Below are 23623 nucleotides of genomic sequence, written 5' to 3'. Positions count from 1 at the left end.
TCGGTCTGGTCTAAAATGAAAAACATGCTTCGTGTACCACGACGTAGTGACAGTTTTTTTCGACCACGTTTGAAGAACATCTAAAATTGCTACTGACTGTTCTTCAAGTCATGTGGTCCGCGGCACTCACCCTAAAGCCGGAAAAATGCCACTTCAGCTTCGAAGAACTCAAGTTCGTGAGACGTGTGGTCAGTCACGATGGTGTGAGGCCTGACCCCGATAAAACGGCAGCCGTCGCAAACTTCGCAAGACCTGTTCGTAAGAAGGTGGTCAGGTGTTTCCTGGGTCGCGGCGCCTGCTACCAGTGATCTATAGCAGACTATGGTCACATCGCCTCTTCACTAATCCGCCTTACAATGGAAGACGTTGTGTTTGTACTCACACCACTTGCTGTCGCATGAACTGCTTCCCTGTGCTACTTCACCTGTGTTTATTTATTTATTTGTTTATTTTTTGCCTCTCAATGTGCACCCAGTGCAAAAACTCTGCCCCAGAGCAAACTGTGTATCAACGACCCATGCCACCTCAACGTTGAATCATTTTCCTTTTTTAGCGCTCAAGTTTGCAGGCTGTTGACAGGTCCTGTCACACTGGCCAGCTGTTCTCCGTCACACTCAGGGCCGGAATGCGTGTCTGGTTGGGCGAAAGTAGATCTTTGGTCGCGAGCACAACATACACTGCGTAGATAACGAAGAACAGATGTTGATTCCAGGTAGCAGTGCAGAAAAACATGCCTAGGGGCATGCACCTAAATTACACGGCCGAAGGCTACCAATTGAATGCCACTTTGTGCCAACGGCAAGTGTGTGTTGTGCAAATTGATGTGACACTTCGGCTTTTCTGCTCATCACCGCAGTATTTATGAACGCAAATTTCCGCTAAAACAAGAATTGTTGTGTAGTCACCTCGGCCGTGCACAAGTGCATATACAGCAGCCAAAGAATCGGGACAACGAGCCTATCACGTATACCATGCCACCTGCCTTTGGTGGAGCTCTTCCAGGGGTGATTTACTGAATCATTGAAACACCAGAGAGGCTTACTAATAAGGGTGAAAGCATACAAATCCGAGCACAAGAAGAAATGTACACCATTCGGAAAATCCCGATGAAAGTTGTCTTCGCATATGCCACAAATAGACCACAAATAAGGCCGAAGCTTACCACTTGGAGTTCTATATATAAACTTTTATTCTGACTCGAGCGAAAAGGTACTAAAATATCGGAACGAATTTTGCGAGGTGTGTATACTGGGCTCACAGAAAGCTCGTTCTGCGTCCCAAAGTTAAATCACTGAAAGCGAGAGCAATGAATCGGAGCAACATGAATAGTGCTGCGCAAAACACACTCGCAGTTCTTAAGCATTCACCTAGCTGGGACATCTGTCTAATAAAACCATACAAGCAAGCTCTTTTTTTTTGCAAGAATCATGCGCTAAAAAGCCAGGACAAAACAAAAACCAACTGCAAACGTTGCTTATGTGTTGCAAGATTGATGTTACATTTATTTCAATCTGTGTAAAGACGCGTGAAAGTCGAGCGGCTATTCTTGATCAACCTCGCAGCACGGGGGTGCCAAAGGAAGGACACTTGGAGGAGAGCGCGGCTTTTAGATACCACTGAAAACAGTGGTTAACCAGCGCCTTCCTCGGAGAACACTTCCCACAAGAGCGGCGGGGATCGTTCGACAGCAGCGGTAGCAGCGGCGCATGTAAAACGAACGCGCGTCCTCGCGCCGCTCTTTGCCGCGACCGCCGCCGCTCGGCCACTCGCACGTGAAACAAGCTTAAAGCGTGCCGCAAAAAAAACGCGAGAGTGCGTACACCCAGTGGCTTGTGTATCAAGGCACTCGGTGGGATGAAACACGGCGAACCATGTGCACCTGCAGGCCCTTTGTGTCGTCTCTACCTCGCGGGTCAGAGTCAATCCTCGGCCACGCTAAAGAAACTTGGGAACTTGCGTACCGCCAATGGTGAATGGTGTATACAGGGTGCCCCACGTAACATTAGCCAGATTTTAAAAATATGCCTGAACACATAACTACGACGCGACCAAATTCATGTTGCTCACCATTGCCTGGGGGTAGTCACACTATTTTGGTGTTCTCAAATATTGTTTGATTAGATATGTTTACTTAATTAACTTTTTAAGAAACGAAGATAGATAAAAAATTTCAATGAGAAAGTTGTATATCGGTTTGCAAAACATCCGATTAGACAGTTTCGCACTTTGTATCTGTTAGGTATCAGTGTTTTTCTGCTAATTACAAATGCCCAAGAAATACAAAAAAAATATCACGTGACAAACCCGTTCGTGCTCCAGTGCGTGCAATGATTCTGGTGCACCCTATACGTTCTGCCTACGAACGACCGCAGCATTTGCCTTATTCTGCTGTCTCGACAGGGCCGCCACGAAGGTGGTGGTTTTGGGATGAACACTTTTTGCTATCGGCTACAAAAACGATAACTGCTGTGACAGCTTATCACTGTCATGAACCGGTGTGAGGGAAGCGTGTTAGCGCACTCGAGGTTGTATGCGAGGTGGCCCAGCACTAAACCCCCTATGCCACGGGATGACAGGTGGCAGGTTTGAAACCACTGTCCCACTCAAACCGCATATTCGCTGCTATTTTTAAAGGGACGCGAAAGGCAACTAACTATTGGGCCGACGTTGATTCTTGAAATAACGGTCCAGAAACCTCGTAAGTTTACCTTTGTGCCAAGAAATGGCCTCTTTGGAAAAAAATCATGTTTTAGTGGTCCACATTGTGTTAGCGTCCTTAAAATTACCCGCCTCCAGAAGCGAACTGACTCACGACACTGTTGCCGTGCACAACGCTGCCAGCTTTACTGCGCTAGTAGCAGCAAACCGAAAGCAGCGGAAGCCACTGCAGCAACAACGGTCATTGATCGATTTCGCATCATTGGCTCCAAAATCACAGACGTTTCTTGATTCAACTGCACCTCGCTAGATAGCACCGCCTGTCCAGTGAAACTACACGAAAATTGAACTTTCGTACTACTCGCGCCATTCCCCATAGTAACGTCTGGTGGTTCTTTTTTCCTTGAATTAAACAGAAACGATCAAGAAGCATTATATTGCATCTCTTGATGCACACAGGGTTCGTTATTTGGCGCAGCTAGATCGATTACTGGTGGTGCGTTTGATGTCATCGATATCATTTTGAGAATGTCCTACTGCGGCGCATGTGTCCTTGCGCACTTACCTCAATTTTCAGGTAATAGGTGACTGTTGTTGATAATATTGTCGTTTTATATATTGTCATACATTGAGCTTTCACTCTGACGCAAATTGTTTTGACTTTAGTGTCCCTTTAACGAACCTGTCTAAATGTTTCGCTCAAAACGCATGAAGCCGATGCCGACTCCGGAATCATCGCGAAACGAGGTTTCTAACACTGTCACAATGAATGGTAGACCAGGATGAATGAGTTAATACAAGTAGCCAATATTTCATAAGCAATTGAGAGAACGTCGATAGCACACCAGTGAAAACTATGCTTATCCGTAACGTTGCAAGCCAACTTACTAACTTGAACTTAACAACTACTGTCAGATAAGGAAGAATCACAATATTAGTTGAGGTTCAACATCCTAAAACCATCATATGATTATGAGAGATGCCGTAGTGAAGGGCTCCGGAAATTTTGACCCTCTTGGGTTCTTTAACGCGCACCTAAGTCTCAGCACATGAGCCTCAAGCATTATCGCCTCCATCGTAAATGCGCCACCGTGACCGCGATTTCATCTCGCGACCTACGGGGGAGCAGCCGAGTACCTTAGCCACGAGACCACCTTGTCGGGTCGTTTAAAAAAGAATAAAAAGGCCTGCTGATGTGTGGTGAAATAACTAAGTACCTGCGCAAACAAATAATGCAAAAACATAAGGAAATCAATTAAGAATGATGAAACTTCATTTAAAGGCCCACAGTTTCTATTACGCAAGACGATGGTAACAAGTGTCACCCTCCGTTGATGATATTGGCGGTGCCTCTGGTGACGGCTGAAAGTCCTTAAACAAAGACGGTCATTTCGGCTTGCCGGGTGACCCAAACCTGGTCGGGCAGTTTGTCGCTGCTGAGTAAATGCGATAAGATCTACAACGCAGGCAATGGCTACACTTTCCAGCTGAAAACTGAAGCTTGAAAGACTAAATGGCAGTGGCATGTTTGCCACTAACAACTTTGTAAAAACTAAATAAAGAACATCTCGGAACGTTCATGGCCACAACAATTCTGGAATGTCAAAGCAATGTATCATATTTATTACACAAGAAAAAAAAGAAAAATCAAAGTGTAATAAAGAAAGAAAGAAGAAAAAAATTATTAAAAAAATAAAAATAAAAAGATGAATAGAAATGATGCAAAAGATAAAAAGAAGGGAAACGAAAAGAAACTATGAATATATATTCTGTAACAATATATACAGCAAAATTTAAATATTACTCTAGAAATTGCTGAAATAGGCATAATCAATTGTTTACATCTTTTATAATATATATTTTCATATAATATTAAATTTTCATATTATATGTTAACACTGAAAATGAAGCGTAAAATGTGAGGGCAAACATTTTCATATTATGTGATAACACTGAAAATGAAGCGTCAAATGTGAGGGCAAACATTTTCATATTATGTGATAACACTGAAAAAGAAGCATCAAATTTGAGGGCCTTGGCAGCCATGAAAAAACCGTCACTACAAAACTGCGCGAAAAATCGACAAGAAACAGAGAAGGCACACACACAAGCGCAGACTAGCAACTGACAGTTTATTGAAAGAAAACACTTATATACCTAAAGAAAAACTATGACGTGAAAGATTAGAAGTTGGCAGTGAGATAATCAATCTCTAGTTGGTGCAAAGTCACCGAAGGCCTCGCAACAGGCTTCGCGCCGAAGGCTTCGCGCAGTTTTGTAGTGATGATTTACCAACTCGCCCAGCGTTCAGTACTCTTTGAAAAAACCGTACATCAAAGATACATATATATACATATACATATACATAAACATATACATATACACACACATACATATATACACACATACACATACACACATACACATACACACATACACATACACACATACACACATATACGTGTGTGTGCGTGCGTGCGTGTGCGTGCGTGTGCGTGCGTGCGTGCGTGCGCGTGCGTGCGTGTGCGTGCGTGTGCGTGCGAAAGTAGCGATGGTTGGTTGAAGCCGAGGAGGAAGAAGTCAGAATAGAATAAACATGGCGTATGAGCCAGGCCACGTCTTCCATTCATCATAGCGTCACACGAGTCAACAGGATGGAGACCTGCCTTCCCCTTCATCAGTCACTCATCATCGAACCAGTTCTCCACAAGACACCCTGACCATACATCGACTACCGAACCATCGCCTAGAAGAACAACGACCAGCACCATGACAACCATTGGCCGACCTTGACATCCCCAAGTACACCTGAGCAGTGGACGATGGACCCGTGCAGGACTGGTTCAACCTGTTCGAGCTCCATGCTATCGCTGCATCATGGTCATCATGATCATCAACTTTACCGACTACGTCTCCAGTGAGGCCTTCAAATTTTATCTCGCCTACATATTTCAAAACGACGAGTGATGGGAAAAGATCGAAAAAGAAATGATCGTTTGGTTCAAAGAATACAACGACCACTACGACGAAGACTCGCTTATAACCCACCATCTACAGGCAGCTGCACTCGACCATCACAGTCAAAAGCAGCCTTCACGCATTGACCAAGTTCCTGCTTTCCATCACGTGGAACTTCGGTTGCTCACAACGCGCACCTCATGTCTCACACGTTCACTATGATCGGAATAGAGCAGAGAAGCTAGGAGGATACTTAGTCAAGCCCAGGACTTACAGTTCAGTTTCATGCGCCAGAAGAGCTCGCATTATTCGTTGCACAGAAAGACAGTCATTCCCATCTAGAATCTGACCCAACCACGCCTATCGCGGTGTTGCCATTGAGAGCACAGCCATCTGAAAGCCCAAACACAGGAGGCTCGGAAGCAACTCTTACAGGTTGCCGGGTGCCAGAAGCCTACGTACCGAATGCTGTCGCAGGCGCCTCTAATGTTCCTCCAGTCAAATCTGTCCTACCAACTTCACTGCCTAAAAAGTGTTACAACAGCCCACAGACTACCAGCTGCGGACTGGTCACTACATCAATTTGTAAAGAAAACCAGCATGATGTTCAAGAAGCGCTCCCACCTCAGCACGATCCAGTACAACCGCAGCAACGCCAGCAAAAGCTAGTCCAGGGATTCAAGACACTCCAACAGAAACGGCAACAAGGAAGACGACGCAAAGTGAGCCTCTTAAAGTGAACTCAAGACGTGAGGCATATACGCATAAGGTATCGGCACCGCAAACACGTTTTGCACAAGAGATCAAGACTGCTCCTACGATTAGAGCGGCGAAACCACAGAAAACGACGAAAGAGACGAAAAGGCATCATCTGTAAAACGCAAAGACCAAGACACCATTCCGTCAGCCACGACCATCACACTCGCTAACTGGAAGCACACCGTCTGTTCCCACCACGACACACAATTCGACGCCTTCGACATTCGAACCTGAAATGCTACAGGGACTCCCAACCTTACCCGCTCCTCACAAGAACTCAACCGATGTCATCACCAGTGCAGATATCCAAGGTGTGGTTATGCTATCCAGGACGCAACAGCCAGCCTCGTCCACCCGAGTTCTCTTAGATATGGCCAGACTGTTTCCCTCTGCTGTGGATTTTTTGTGCGAGTTAAGGAGCTCCCTTCTGAAATGGAACTACGGTGCATTTTGACATTTTTCGCTTTGACAATCTGCGTTTTGTTGGTTTTTCAAGTGTCTGACACGACTTCTTCAGGAGGGAGGGGGAATCATGTGACGTAAGATGGTAGCGACAGTTGCTTGAAGCCGAGGAGGAAGAAGTCAGAATAGAATAAACATGGCGTATGAGCCAGGCCACCTCTCCCATTCATCATAGCGTCATGTATATATATATATATATATATATATATATATATATATATATATATATATATATACTCACATACGGATCAAGCACAGATGAAGACTCTGCTTCATCACACTGTCAGCATTCTAGGGATTGCGTCAAGTCTCTATGAAAGCTGAAAGAAAGACGAAAAACAACATGAACGGAAGGCAAGAAGAACAGTTGTGAGCGAAGATGAAGACCTCAAATAGTCTAAATTAACAATACGAGATAAAGCCCCAATTTTGCCAGGCCGCTCCTTTAGTTGGTGCTCCCCTCGTTTATATTATTTTTATTTTTTTTATGAATGTATACTTTCATATATTATGTCCAATTCTTGTTTGTTTCAATTCAATAGCCTGAAATACTTAGGTGCTGCAGGCAGGGCATTGCTCTTTATTTTTTAAGTAATATTACATGCCCAACTCCACTATATGTCGCTGACAAGTGCCACCTCTCAGCGACAGCGATGCCGAAGCAGTCGATCTGCAGAAGGGACGGCAGCCACGGCGTGAGCCGGCAACTGCTTTCACACGGCAGTAGCAGCAAAGAATGGTCTCGTCGTTGATTTCTTTCTAGCATGCACCGAGAAGTTAGCGGCGGCAGTGAAATTACCTCTTTCGGCGCATTGACAAAACAAGTGCCGCAGTGTGGCTCTTTCCCCGCGCGCTTTGTACGCGTTAGTCGGTTAAAGGCTGGCACAACAGAGGCGTAGGATTGCCGGACTGAAGTGTTTCATTGTAGTGACTTCTGAGCTACGGCATGTCGTTGGTCTAACTTGTCGTTTAGTTGTGGGTATTCGCGTCAACGCGTAGACAAATTGGCAGGAGCCATAAAAAAAGAAGCGGACATACCAGTGCTTTATGCAAACGATACAACGAAAAACAGAAAGAATGTGGATATATTAAACGTGGTAAAAGTTTATAATAATATTACGGCCATGCGTCAGGAAGCGCTTTGTTTGTTGAGGTTGGTTAGTCTTGCATAGGAATGCACACGTGTCACCGAGTTATGGTTGTCCGAAGAAAGCATCATATAAATATGGTACGTTAGAAATTTCTAGAAGCTGAAAGACTTACCACATACTGGTTTCTGATGTGTGTGTATTCGATATCGCATGTACTCAATAGCATTGCGTAACAATCGATATTTGGTGAAATTATATGTCTGCTCTTTTTGTACGTATATACCTATCACTAAAGGGACTGAAGCGGTCTCAAAGTCATTCATAGAAACAAGCTAGCACATAATACACAATTTAAGTGCAGTTTACTTATCTTTCTTGCTAGTAAGCTCAGCCACTATTACAAAGAACACACAACACAAGCGCTTAAATAAGCGCTTGTGTTGTCACGGTGATGTCATGCAGTGTTCCAACAAAGTCATGCAGATTGGGAATCCGATAGCGATCTGGTTGCATCGCCTGGTTGAGGAAACAATAGTCGCCACGTGGACGACAGTCCCCTGGAGCAGACTACAGGGCTAAGTGGAGAGTTGAGAAAGGGTGGGCACAGAATATAGGTTCCGAGCATATGCTCGAATTCCTGTCGAGCGAAGTCCAGCTTCTCTGGTCAAAGCGCCGAGGACATGGGTGCACTGGTGGTCCTGTTGTCATAATGTGATGCGTTACGTTGTGCTTGACAGGGCATGTTGTGTTCACGGGAGGCGTAACGACAGAAAAGTATTTCAATAAGTCTGTGAATTATGGGTTGGAATTTGGTACCTCTAGTCGAAGCAGTGTTGACGTTATCATTACCATGAAAGTCGTGATGAAATGAATGCTCAAGTGTGCTCTAGCATCTCGAAGGCGGTAGTTTTTTATGCCCATGAGAAGACCAAAGCTGTGAAGAAAGTCAGCTCCGAAAATCGCGTGCTTCACGTCGGCCACCAAGAACACCTAAGGGACGGTTCAACGCAGCCCGAGGTCCATCGTAGGGTGCGCTGGCCGAACGTTGCGATTCTCGGGGTGCTCACGTCTCGCAGGTTATATGTTGGCGTTTCTGATCTGCACGCGTCGCTGAAACCACACTGACCTCAGCACCTGTGTCCACCAGAAAGCGGGTTTTTGAAACTTCGTTGACAAGATACGGCAAACGCGAGTCGAAATGTCCCGATAGACGAGACAAATTCTTTGGCGTTGTCGACAAGTTCTCTGAATTTGATGCTGACTACGATGAAATGAAAGTCGAACTATTTTGACTTGTTGGTATTTCTTGGTTGTTGGAGTTCCTCGATAGTATCTGTAGGAAATGATGTGTGGCCTCCCGTTGTGTCTGGCGCACCAGCGGTACTAAGTGCGTGTCCGGCACGCTTACATGATGGGCACAAGATGACGCGCAGTTGATTAAATCATGCCCAAAGCGGCGATGATACCAGCAGATTCGTCCAGAATCTGAAGGCTGAGTAAAGCGCAGTTTTGTGAAGTGGAACGACGTCGTCTTTCTACATGAACTTTCAAAGCTTTAAGAGCAGGCAAAATTTGTTTAACCCCTTTTTTTAGCGAGTGTAACTCCGTAGTAGAGTTTTTCGTCGATATAACGAGAGAAGCGTGACTCCCTTTTACGCAGCCCTTCAAAGCGGAGATTGTGGTGTCACTAACTCCAGCACCCTGTCAGCGAGAGCTGCGAGGTCATTGAGGGACAAGTGACCAGCCACCGCAAGAACCATGCAAACATATGTAGGGAGGCGCTGGAGAAACAGCGGAGGAGGGAGTCATTCATCTTCGACGCCTGCTCTACCAGGAGCTGGCAGATGCCACGGAGAAACTGCGTTGCTTTGCAGTCTTTCATGCCTCACCCTGTTATGAGTGGTTGCTGGTGCTTCTGCTCGGAGAGGGTGGTCCGGCGGGAGTGCTCACGTTTTAACGCTTCGTATGGCTGCTCGTTCGGAGGGGTGAGGATGTCGTCACGCACTCCAGCTGCTTCGGTTGGCGTTAGCGCTGATATGACGTGGTGGAATTTAGTTTCCTGACACCAATTTGTCTTCTCGTAAACTGCGCCGCGACTCGCGAACCAAAGAGCAGGGACTGCTAGCCAGAAGCATGGAAGCTTGAGGGCAACCACTGAGACAGCAGGATACTGCAGCACTTCGTGGATTTTCTCCATCGGGGTAGCATCTGTGGTCGCCATTGTGCCTACTGTTCTTGTTCTGCGAGGACATCATCAGGTGTACAGGATTTTTTTTGGGTTGAAGCACTGGCTGTTCTAACTCCGGGTCACCAATTGTATGGAGAAAATGGTCTTCTGGACTACTCTGAACTGATTACCTGTTTATAACTAAGTATACATACCTGAGTGGTAGGAGGCCCTACGAGCGTGTTTCGTTCCCCGGGAGTGCCTGGTGTTCTCTCTTGTCCCCGGGTGTAACTCGAGATATAGTGAACTAGTACTACACTCGAGATTATGTTCATATTAGCCGCGCCCTCCATTGGCATACCAGGGTCGCACATGATTGGTAGACGTTGGCGGCAAAACCTAACCAAGAGAAAACAAAACTGTGTTCCCAAACCAGGAGGAGGAGTTCTGTGGGAACAGTTTTGTTTTCCATTGTTTCGGTTTCGCCACCAACGTCTGGCAACAACTAGCAGCAATGGTATGTCACCTTTCTATTTTATCAGAAGAATTGTTGTAAGGAATGCACACTTCCTTTGGGCGTGTGTTCACGCAGCACTTCGACCCCAGAAGGACTTCGCTTGCCTTGTTTTACCATATAATCAAAATGAACCAAAAATAAGAACTTTTAAACTCTCGATGGGACCGGTCGGCACCACATGCACGTTCAGTGCACTATTTGGAGAACGAATAAAGCAGAGGCGGCGTGCCTGAATGAACGGAAAAACATGCGGTGTTGAGTACACTTTAAGCCGAAAAAGACTAAAGTGGGGTATGCCATTGGTTCTTTAGGGGACTAAATGCGCTGGCAAAGATTTTTAACCAATTTTGGACTTACTGCACGGGAGCAACTGCAAGGGTTCAACTGTTGCCCCTAGCACTTACTCCACTTGGTTTAAATGTTGGTCCTAGTAGAATGCTTCAGTGAGACTAACAGTTGAACCGTCTCGACGAATAGCAAAAAAAATGGCGACACTCCACTTGTTTAAAGTTTTGAAGTTTATTGTGACATCATGAAAATACAAGTGACATAATTCATGAGTATTACAGAAAAAGGTCCCGAAGTAAACACTGTCAAGGGGACCTCCTAGCGATAATGTGTTGATTGGAATACAGGGCAGGCAAATGTCGAGCAAAAGAAAAGCGTATTTGAAACACGGAAAGCGAAAAAAATGAAAAAAAGATAATTCAAAAGCATGAAATGTAACAATAGTACAGAAACCTATACAATAGTACACTCTGAGACAAATTGACGCGAATTCTAAGTTAACAAGACGTAAAACAATTCACAATTGCGAAACTACAGTTGATAAAAGAATGAAAAAAGACAAATAAAAGTGAAACAAAGAAAAACAAATATGAGTTAGGAAAACGTGAAAGATGGTAGCATGAAATGTTAGCAAAAATGTTGAAGTAGATGTTTCTTTAATTGTGCTTTAAATGATGCTATCTTGCGTCACATTTTACTAGACGTAGGGGGTGAATTCCAGAGATAAATACCAGAAAACAACGCTGTCTGTTTACCATAGTTTAAGTGCACCACCGGCAAGAGTAAACTATGTTGTAAGAAAAATCTGGTCGAATTTGGATTTATAAGATAACGGGACGGAATATTTATTTCAATATCATGCTGACGCGCGCGAAATTCGACCATACATGATTTCAGAGATATGGAATGATGGGTAGGGAGAATGCCACGATTAATGTGAATACGCGTAGCGGAGTCATTCCAGTGACTAAAGGTTATAATCTTCAAAGCTTTACTCTGTAAATGAGTAATCTTGAACAGATGAGTCCTATAGGCGTAGCGGAGTCATTCCAGTGACTAAAGGTTATAATCCTCAAAGCTTTACTCTGTAAATGAGTAATCTTGGAGAGATGAGGCCTATAGGCGTTTCTCTAGGAAGAACAACAGTATGTCAGGTGACTATGAATGAAGGCGAAGTATAGTGAGCGAAAAATGTGCAAAGGGAAGTAAGTGCGTGTTTTAATCAAAACTCGAATTCCAAAAGAAATTTTGGACGAAATAGCGACAATGTGCTTATCAAACTTTAGGTGAGAATCAATGGTAACACTAGAAAACGTGGTTGAGTCAGACGGGAGAATAACATGCGCGTCTATGGTTAGGCGCGGCACGAATGGTATAGTTTTACGTGGAGAGTGAAATAGCACGAAAGCAGTTTTAATCGGGTTAATTAAGAGCTGAATATTATGGCACCACTGTACGATATTGGCTGCGTCTTTATTTAATTCTCTAAGTAAGCAATCTAAATTACTATCAGAGGAAAATATGGTGGTGTCATCGGCATATAGGGTACATCTAGAAGAATTAAGACATTTTGGTAAGTCATTGAAGTACAATAAAAAAGAGAGAGGTCCTAGTATTGAACTTTGAGGAACACCTTGATTTATGGTATCAGAGTTAGAAAAAAAAATCACCGAATAGAACAAGCTGAGATCTGTTCAACAGATAAATACGTATAAGCGTTAGTGTCGGACCACAAATACCATAAGGGTCTCATTTTGCGAAAAGGATGGCATGAATAATAGTGTCAAATGCTTTCGAAAGATCCACAAATACGGCCCCGGCGAATAAGCCCATGTCGATGGAATGTTTAAGGTAATCTGTGAATTCGATTAGTGCGAGTTCTGAAGAAAAGTTGGGCCTGAAACCGAACTGATAAGGTGTGAGAAAAATAAACTTGTTCAGATAATTTGTCAGTCGAGTAACCAGCAGTTTCTCGATAACTTTGCTAAAGAAAGGAAGCATTGTTATCGGACGATAGTTGTTGATTAGCGTGTGGTCCCCTTTTTTTTGAAATCTGGAACTATTTTGCCTTTTTTTTAGCATCAGGAAAATCACCATTTTTAAACATTAAGTTAATTACGTTGGCCAGAGGAATGGAAATCTCCGAGGCAAGGAGTTTTGTTTTAAACGGATGAATGTTATCTGGGCCAGCATCTGTGCAATGTAGTTGCTTAATTACTTGAGTAATTTCATGCGGGGAAGCAGGGCTTAAATAAAAAGAATGCGAGCATCAGGGGAGAGAGGAAACAACAGAAGTAGTAGGCGCATTGGCCTTAGAAAAATGTAGATTAAAGGCATTGGCAATGTTGGAGGCATTTGTGAGCACTCGTGTACCAACAACTTTTGAAATTCCCGGCTCGGACGCTTGCCGATTTAAAAATTCCTTAATTGCCCATTTTTGTGGCTGTCATTACTATTGTTAAGGATACGATTTTGGTATTATCTGCGCTTTGTATCCCTTAATAACATGCAAAGCGTATTGGAGTACTTTTTAAACCGTTGCCAAAGTGAAAAGGTAAATGGTTGCATTTTTACTTTTTTACGCAAATTATTCTTTTTTTCAAAGCTGCGCAGTAGACCATTGGTCATCCAAGGTTGTCTGGCAACAGAATATCTTTTGACAAGTGATTACTTACTGGAACATTTATTCATTGCATCAGTGATCTTATCACAAAGTTTACGGAAGGCTGGGAATAGCAGAGCTATCGTTTAGGACACCTCTCCAATCAGTCCGTGAAATGATGTTATAGAATTTGTCAGTTGAAAATACATCTTTAGTTACAGTCTGCAGTTTATGGTTCACGTGACTATTCGCCAAAAGAAATACAGGAAAGTGGTCAGTAAACGGAAAGTCGGCAACACCGGCAGAAAGATCTTTAGTAATATTCGTTAGAATGTGGTCAATAAGAGTGCTGGAACCACCAGGAACACTACGTGTGGAAGTGGTAATTGAACACTCAAGCCCATTTCCTCGAAAGCATTTTATATATTCCGAGCACGAGGAGTCAGAAATATCAGCAATATTTATATTGATGTCGCCCATGATGATTGTATTCTTATGTTTGTTGTTAACTCGAGTGAGTGTTTCATCAAGGGCAGAGCAGAAGTCGTGGTAGGGTGAGGATGATGAACGATAAATGCATCCCAGAACTATTTTTGTACCATTAAAACAAGAGCCATCAAATTCTAGCCATACAGATTCACAGTTTTCAGTGGTAAGGGCTAAGTCATAGCGAGGAATGTAGGTCATGGTATTGCGTACAAAAATGGCAGAGCCACCATGCCGACTGTTAGCGCGGTGAGCGAACTCTGAGGGTAACCTGGCGGTACAAACAGTACGTCATCTGATGATAACAACCAAGTTTCGGAAAGACAGATGACAGAACTATGATCAATGAGCGTCATGAAGTTGATAAGATCGTGAAAAATGTTTCGGTAAACTACGCATGTTGAGATGAAAAAGTGATAGATGCGGCTTCGCGAAACGGTGTAATAGTTCCTTTGCCTGTTGAAAAGGGTAGAGAGCCATGAATCAGATATGCACTATTTGCCTAAGTTACGGAAATACAGACAGATCACTGAGCTTGGAAATGCGGAAAACACTACTGTCAGGCTCCTTTCTGGCCTTGATCTGGCAATTATCAACCCACAAGAAATGCCACTTTTTTTCTTTCTTTGCGATAGTGCTTGAGCAAACAGGCGTGTATTTTGAGCGGTCAGATGGTAATTGACCAACACTGGTCTTTCCTGACAGGCAGTGAAAGCGATGGCGCCTGTAGTAACACGAGCTTTCTTTACCTTGTTTGCGAACTCTGCTTTTTTCACACGTGAGTGAAACCTGGCAATTATGTTTTTTTTTTCATTCGGTCCGTTTTTAGTTGGCACCCGGTGAACAACATCAATGTCCGCGGACATTGATAAACGAACACTTTCACCGATGCACTTAATAATTGCAATACAATCCTCACCCTTTTTAGTAGGCACACCTTTAATTTCAATATTATTCTGGCGGAAATATTTCTCTAGGTCAGCAACTCGTTGGCTCAGTAACTAATTTTTTTGTTGAAGGAACTTGTTTTCTTTCTGAAGAGATTCCTGTTTTTGTTGCATAATTTCAAAGCAATCATTGAAGAGGGAGAGGCTATTACGCAGCTCATCAACTTCTTCGCGCAATGCCTCTACATTCTAGGTAAGACTTGTGTGAGCTAGCATCGTGAAACAGTACACTCAAAGGGGCAGCAAAAGGCGCGGCAGCAATAAAACAATGTAAACCTACGACACGAGAATACAAATGAAACAAACCTGCGAAAACAGGAGATGTTTGTCAGGCGCGTTGCAAATGCTGCCACGACCACTGCTGCCAAAAGGAAGGGCGCCGCCGGAATCTTAGTCTTATGTAGCCGACACCGATGGGTAGGAGAGGAGGCGATGACGTCGAAGATGATCGGCGATGCAGGCGATAGCCCGTGCTGTAGCTGCAACGTCGCCGGGCAGCGCGTGCAGAAATGTAGTATAGGGGGCGATCCTGTGAAAACAGGAGATGTTTGTCAGGCGCGTTGCAAATGCTGCCACGACCACTGCTGCCAAAATGAAGGGCACCGCGGGAATCTTCGTCTTATGTAGTCGACACCAATGGGTAGGAGAGGAGGCGGTGACGTCGAAGATGATCGGTGATGCAGGCGATAGCCCCTGCTGTAGCTGCAACGTCGCCGGACAGCGCGTGCACAAATGTAGTATAGGGGGTGATCCCTGCGAAAACAGGAGATGTTTGTCATGCGCGTTGCAAAGTCTGCCACGAAAACTGCTGCCAAACTATGGAGTATATTTGTGGAGTATATTTTATGTTTATTCCAATTTAATCAGCACTGAAGAACACAGTACATTGGTCATGCTACACACAATTATATAAATACCTACGCACTATTATTTCAAAGTAAAACTCCGCAAACACTGACCGCCCATGCTACACTACAGAGAACGAACTATCGGATATATATAGCATGGTATTTTGACCTTTCATGTAGTGCCAGTGGGCAACTTTTATTCGGCTTAAAAAAACAAGAAACATTGACACCGTAACTTAAAAATTTAAAAGGGGCTAATTGTAGCACCGAAGCGCACCGATCTTTTAACATGAATCCATCTAATCTTCAACATCCCTCCAGCCAGAGAATACGAATTATCAGGTGGCATTCTATCATATCGGCCGAACCAGCGTTCGCAGTGCTGGTGCACGAGTCTACAAACACAAAAATAGAAGCGGCGCTTATGCGGGAAAGCCGGCGAAGCATCCAGGCGCCCCGCTGATGTCATACCGTGTCGGCTTGCCGACGGCGTCGCTAGGCTTACGACGAGTACGGCTAAATGACCACTGGCGATCGCAACATGCGGCTCACGTGGAAGTTTGGTCGGTCGTCGTTATTTTATAGACACTAATGAACCATAGGTAAGTGTCCCATGTTTGCGGTGTCTTACAGAGTGATGTAGATATCTGTATACTTACAGTGACGAGACCGTTCACAGGCACGGTTCTTTCATCGTGCTGGTAAGTCGATCACGATGTACCGCCGGCCGCACAACTAGTTGTATCCGCGATTGCCTACACGCTGGATGTTTGATAACGATTGTCCCATGGAGAAAAAGACATGAGTTTATCTGAGCTTTGATGATGCAGGAGACTATATTTTCTGTAGAAGAAATCGTATGCGACGTTGCCTTCGCGTGTGTCGGCATTGCACTCACAGCGGCAGCCAGCTTGATACCGATGACGTAAGAAGTCTACTTTTTCTATATATCGCTTTCAAGTTGTGGTCACTGCGCGGGTACACGACCACTGACGAACAGCTTACTTTTATTAGCGTTGTCAGTGTTCTTCGTAGTTCAAACTAATTCAGCATATTGAAGCGAGTTATCCGCATTGCTTGTGTTCAGCAGCAACATTCACTTGGTTTGAGCACGCCCGTGCCGGCATGGTGGAAACGCGAGAGTGCTTGCTGTGCGCACCGACTGAGTGTTGTACAACTTGCCTCTCATAACATCTTCTATTTGTTTCATCGTGCTTCGCTTTTACAGGGGCGTACGCCGATATAACTTGTTTTTATGGTCGCTGACCACGCTGAGCATTGCAGTGCAGCATTGACGGGAGGCGATCGCGGCGCCGTTGGCCTCCCCGTTGGTCCCTTCATTGCCGGGCGTTTGCGAAAAACTCGGACTGTCACGCATTTAGTCCCTGTTGGATGAACCGTTCGTCCGTTAGTTTAACGACTGCAGTTAGTCTAACTTTGCCTAATTTCGGCTTAGAGTGTACTGCCGCCGCAAAAACAAAAAGCAAACGTGACTCGTCTCAAGCGCCCAGTCTAAAAAAGGAAGAAGCGAGCAAAACTTCACAGCATATCCACTGAGTTAATGATGATGAGTGGAGCGAAGCGTTCGTCAGCCCGTCCGTGCTTCCGTTCATTTGTTCGTTCTTGCTTCTGTTTTGCCATGCTTCCATCAATCTAGTGAGCACTTCGAGTACCATCATCTCACATCTTTTCATCACATGTTCATCATATACTAGTACCGCCATCCAGCGAACATTTCAACGACTAAACAATATGCGGCTACCTGCTACTACTACTACAGACACCAGGGACGCACGACCGACACCTTGAGAAGCTTCACACCTAAAATGCCATTCGACTAGATGTTTGACCTTCAGAAAGCGCCGCTGAGGCGAATGAAACCACATTTTTTTTATTTATAACGTACTGCAGACCTGAATTCGGTCCTTGCAGGAATGGCACTCAGAGTACACTAAAAAAGTACAATACCTAAATATCAATACAGTGAGTACAAGGAATGCGCCAATTTTTACACTCAGCTTAGTAAAGGCACTCAGACTGCGTACTATAAAAAATGCAGTACTGCAGTTACAACAGAAGTGAGTAAAATGAAGTAAAACATACAAAATGGAAACACAGCATCTAACGCGTGTATTATGGTAACTTAAAAAGGGTCATTCATTATTTGCCCAGAATTCCACTCCGACATACAAAATCAAACAAAATCAAAACACAACACACAAAAAACATACAAAATCAAAACACAACACCTAACGCGGGTATTGTGGTAACTTAAAAAAGGTCAATCATTTCACGCCTAGAGTTTCACTCCGACACTGTCCTAGCAGAATGAGAGGTTAAAGCATGTGTGTGATAGTGACATGTACGCCTTGTGGACAGAGGTGTTACATATATTGCGGTGTCGATGGATAATTCACGTTTAATCAGTGATTGTAGGAAATTGAGGTGGAGAATCTGCCAACGTGTTTCGAGGAGGGGGAAGTCATTTTCTGTCATCAGCTGTGGGGGGGGGGGGGGGGGGATCGGTGTGCTTGAATTTAGAGTAAATGAAGCGAACAGCTTTTTTCTGGACTTTCTCTATTATTTTAATGTTGTGTTTAGTGTAGGCATCCCGTGTAATTCAAACATACTTTAACTTCGGTCTAATGAAAGTAATGTAACTAAGTAGTTTATAGTGGGTGGGTGAATTAAAGATTTAAGCTTGTGTTTCAGAAAACAAAGTTCATGGAAAGCTGAGGAACATATATTACTAATATGTAAATTCCACGAAAGGTTGTTTGAAAATGTTTGCTCCAGGTATTTAAAGTTTTCAACTTCTTTTAGCGGTGAGGCGGCCAGTGTGTAGGTGTATTTTAATGGGTTTATTTTCCTTGTGATACGAAGACAGACAGAGTTTTTTTTTTAAAGACATGCCTGATCTGTCACACCACGCCTGTATGTTGTGCAAACTAATCTCGGGGTCGGTTTGGTTATGCACTGTAGTTATTTCCTGCTATGAAAAGCAATCGTCTGCAGACAATGTGACTTGTGTGCCAGGCGTAACAACGTTGACAATGTCATTTATATTGACCAAAAGCAACAATAGCCCCAGGATGCTAACCTGGGGTACTCCGGATGTCACTGGAAGACAGCTCGAGTCGTTGCCCTCAATAGTGACAGACTGCACGCGAACCGAAAAATAAGCTGCTATCCAGGACACTGTAATGCTAGGAAGATTGTAATCTACAATTTTTGTATAAGTTTACAGTGAACTACTCTATCGAACGCCTTGCTAAAGTATAAAAAGGAGCATCGATTTGACCATTATTATCCAATGTTCTTGCAAAAGTATGAATTACAGTTAACAGTTGTGTCGTAGTCGAGTAGCCCTTCCTAAAGCCATGCTGGCAGTTCGTTAACACTGAATTTCTGTCTAAACGTTTTGTCATGCGGTTGGAAATGATATGCTCGATTAGTTTACAGCAGGATGAAGTTGAAGATATTGGTCGATAATTTTGTACAGATAAACGATTGCCCTTTTTAAGAATTGGCACTACCCGAGCGTTCCTCTAGTCTTTGGGCACCTGAGTAGACAACAAAGAAGCTCTGAACAGTATAAAAGAAATCTACTGATACATTCCGCATAGCGCTTAAAAAACATATTTAGGATACCATCTGGGCCATATGATTTCGTAGTCTTCAAGTTTAAAAGCATTGACACAATACCATTGCAAGAAATAAAGTCCACTTCGTGCGCCTCAAACACAGTAGAATGAAACACGTTACCTAAAACTGTCTGGGAAAAAACGCTGTGGAAGTAAGTGTTAAAATATTCGGCGATTTCATTCACGTCTTTTGTAGTGGTTACATCGACCATTATCTCACAGACAGGTCTCTTAGCTTCGCCTAAATAAGCCCAAATTGTTTTCGGTTGCACTTTTCATTAAACCAGGTAGCTGCACGTTGAAATAGTAATTCTTTGAACGTCGAACCGCTGATGACAATTTGCTTTCTATGACACTTCTTATAACAAGTTGTGGTGGGTCACCCTTCTTTTTGCTTTTTTTAGTTTGCGCTTAAGTTGCAATATGTTACGCGTCATCCACGGCGTTTGTTTATTGACCGTCTTTGTTTTGTTAGGCACAAATGTATTTATGCAGTGGCGACACATTTTGACGAACATTGACCAGAGCGTGAATACGTCGTTGTCAGTATCAGTGAAGTCACCAAGGTACGTTTCCGTGTAATCTATTATGCTTGCATCATCGGCTTCAGCAAAGTTTTTGAAACAATGTTTTTCTGTACGTTTAGAGACAACAGGCGTAAGTATAGGCAAGGAAACATTTACAAGCTTGTGATCGGACAGATGTTCATCAACTGAAACGACGCATTCCGAAAAATCATGATTCACAAATAGCAGGTCAAGAATATTGCTAGAGAAACCTTGTACACGGGTAGGTTCATTAACTGCCTGAATTAAATTGTGTTCTAGCATAAGGTCGAAGATAATGTTAGCATTTCTGTCCTTCCTTAAATCTGCCTGAAGACGTTCACAGTTAATACTAGGCAGGTTAAAATCGTCTATGAGAAAAAAATTTTATGCCGAAAAGGAGACATGTACTATTTCAGTTTTATCATGTAATAGGGTGTAGCGTCTGATGGTCTATAACATGCGACAAATACAAAAGAATGCCCCCAGCATGACACCTTAATGCATAGGCACTCGATGTCAGGATATTCATCAATAAGTGTTGCATCAATTGGTTCTTTAGTAAGGACAGCCACACCTCCGCCCTATGTGCTCTGACCCAACGAAAACTTTATAACACGGTGGAAATACAAGATAATCTGTTACCTGACCATGCAACCGTGTCTCCGTAATGATAGTGACATGAGGGTCGTGCATGAGCAACTGAATTTCTAATGGATCTGCCTTTTTGATAACACTGCGGGCGTTTAGGCTGGTGATACGCAACTGTTTTGTTTGTCGTGAACACGTGTTAGCAGTACTATTGTAGTTATCTGTGAAAGGGGAACTTCTCGCGCTGCTTGGAACATTCTAGCTTCTCCAACTAAGACAACATTTGCGTGTGACTTCTTGTCATTGGGCAAAGTGGCCTTCCGGCCTAACCGGTACTTCATCATTTTTTTCTTCATCCCAGATATACGCCACCCCGCCAATGTACAACTTGTCAAATGATAACGTAACCTTCCCACGCATTTCACGGTATAACTTCGCACTTGCCCACAGTTTTCGTCTGACATCCAGAATGTTCCAAGATAAATCTTCACCGATTGAAATATCCGAGTTCTTTAGTTTATATCCCTTTTTTAGAATATTGCACTTGTCTCTCGAGTTCGAAAGCCTCACGACAACCGGGTGTTTTTTGTTACTTGCCGGCTTGCCTAATTTATGTATTCGTTCCATAGGCACACTTTCTAGTTCAAGAAGGCTCTGAAAAATATGTTTGTTAACGGTCATTTCCAAAATTTCAGAATTTTCACCTGTTGTTTCAGTTTGTCCATAAGTGATTAGGTTAGATCGACGGCTGTAGTTTTCTAGTTCGTCTACTTTTTTTTCGAGTGACTGAACTACACTGCGAATGCTGTGCAGTTCTTCCTGGTAAGTGTTTATCTTGTCGTCCAGGTTATGAAGCGCGCCTAGTTGCTTTTCGATTTGAACCAGCCGCTTCTCTTTAATATCCTTAATGTCACACGAGATTTCTTTCAGCTGCTTTGAAATCTGAGTAGGATCAGGGCCAGGGTTTGATTCAATGTCCCCTCCCAGAAGTAGCCACCTTCTCAGTGAGAAACGAACAGCGCATGCGCGTTCGGAGATTATCACGTTGGTATTGATGGCAGAATATCACGCGCATGCACGTGATAAGAATAAGTGGTATTGATGCAGAATATCACGCGCATGCGCGTGCGGAGATTTTTAAAAATATCGCAGCATACCCACAGAGTGAATCATGATGAGTGGGGCGAAGCGTTCGTCAGTTTGTGCTTCCGTTCATGAATCATCCCCACGGAATAAAAACTGTGTCAAGACGCTAGTCATTCTGGATGTCACTGTCTGGAAATGTCTCGAAACCTGACGTGAAATTCCCTTCAGATATGTCCCATGTACGGGATGTAGATTTTTCTTAAATGACAAAAGTAGCTGTTCAATCTCACTTCGTCCCTCCCCTTGCATCTACTTTTCCCTTGTTCAGTGTCCCTGCCCTTGGACTCAAGTTTGTGAATGCGGTACGCTAGCTGAGGTGACTTTGAGATTACTGGGACGTGCGATAGCATTTCACGGCGTGGAATCAACATAATATAAGATTTACCAAAGTGAGCATGATGCGCATATTGCATTTATTTCTCGGATTAAAATTCAGAGTTCAAACAATACATTATGATGACTTTCTAGACATCCTTTGTCACTATAATGCCAAGTGTCTCAGTGAGCTCATTCGTGTGCTGGAAACGTCCCTCTCAGTCTTCACAGTGGCGTTGTTGAAGCACAGAGCTTGGCAAGCGCAGAACGGCTCACCTTACCTGTCTCCGTTTTAGGTAGCGACTCGAAAAAGAACACACCGCCGTAAAGGTGCTTGTGCATTGCCAGGTTTTCTGAGGAAGAAAATGCGTATGTAGAAAGGCTTCTAACAAAATTATAAAAAAATATTGGACTAATGAAAATATTTAGCACGCCGAAACATTCATTGTTGTTCTAGCATGGTACAGCTACTTCAATGTCATCAAAATTGTATTGAGCCCTTCACAAGCAAAAAGTGCCTGAAATAAAATATTGTCATCAACTTTGGTTCTGTGCCCATAATCATACTAATATAATGGTTGGGTTACCTGGACTGTATCATGTTATGAATTTTGTTTTACGGAACATTATTCTCAAGTATCCACTTGTATTTGGCATTATGGAACACTAAAGCTTTAAAAAGAGAACATTGCTCTACAGCTTTCATTTGCCATAATTCGTATGATGAGAATTTGAACTGGGATGAACTGAATTCATAAACAACAATCCCAGCAAGCTTCTTTCGGCAGAAACACGTATAAAACGTATGCTGTGATCTCTGTAAACGATTTTCGCACTAAATTTAATGTGATAAACGTAGGATTGTGTATTAAGTGCAGTATCATTATGAATGGTATTGACGATATGAATTTCACCAGCGGGAGCACTTTGAGTATTAGCAAATAGGTGTGCTGTGAGGTTTTCAGACCCGTATGCCACGAGGTATATCACGATGGTGACAAGTAGCTTATGAATTAGTGGTAGTCATGGTGAGATCATTGGCACCTACTTAAACGGTTAATGAACCCAATTTTCGGCCATAATCTGTTTTGTGTAGGTTTGTACTTCTGCCTTCACAAACAAGGTGGCAAAACTTCAGCGAATTCGGTCATCTTGTTAATTTATAATTCAATATTTTTTTATAAAAGAGCGAGTGGCCTAGTGGTCGGGCAACACTGGAACTCTTACGAGCCATGACGTAACGAACCACTTGTTTCGCGAGCTTCTGCATGGTGTGTAGTACGGAGGGCGATCGCGTTTCATGATCAGCTGCGCTTGCAGTCCAGATCTTTCAGCGTTATTCAACGGGCCACTGGAACCGAATGACTTGCAGCGGTTGAAGCCTGCCGCTGCGTCACCATTCTGCGCTGTACGGTGCCAGAACGTACAGAGCAGGGAGGGTACTGCGTCTTTCTTTAAGTTTCCTAAAAAGCGCGCCAAACGCAAAGCTTGGGAGATAAACGTGCACAGGAAGGACTGGTGCGCAAGTGACGTGTCTGTTTTGTGCTTAGCGCACTTCACGGCAGACAGCCAAAATGATGACCAGCGCCTTCTCGGCGA

The 23623-nt window shown here is 43.7% G+C and overlaps 1 protein-coding gene and 1 long non-coding RNA gene across 2 annotated transcripts in view; both read right to left on the bottom strand.

Annotated features, from left to right (window-relative positions):
• Nucleotides 1-413: 413 nt before the first annotated feature.
• Nucleotides 414-16470, bottom strand: LOC142796279 (uncharacterized). Its single transcript, XR_012893700.1, has 2 exons — nucleotides 15242-16470; nucleotides 414-677 (listed from the first exon to the last, which is right to left on the bottom strand). It is a non-coding gene; the product is annotated as an uncharacterized LOC142796279 (long non-coding RNA).
• Nucleotides 16471-17653: 1183 nt separating this feature from the next.
• LOC119169863 (uncharacterized) overlaps nucleotides 17654-23623 on the bottom strand; it is a 90012-nt gene continuing 84042 nt past the window's right edge. The window contains exon 9 of the mRNA XM_075886554.1: nucleotides 17654-22377. Coding sequence (XP_075742669.1) covers nucleotides 22250-22377 — 128 coding nt within the window. The 3' untranslated portion in view covers nucleotides 17654-22249. The remainder of the gene's footprint in view (nucleotides 22378-23623) is intronic.

Source organism: Rhipicephalus microplus, chromosome 2, assembly GCF_043290135.1.
Source record: "Rhipicephalus microplus isolate Deutch F79 chromosome 2, USDA_Rmic, whole genome shotgun sequence".
NCBI lineage: Eukaryota > Metazoa > Arthropoda > Arachnida > Ixodida > Ixodidae > Rhipicephalus > Rhipicephalus microplus.
The sequence above is the reverse complement of the archived record's forward strand: the minus strand, read 5'-3'. Positions and strand labels throughout refer to the sequence as shown.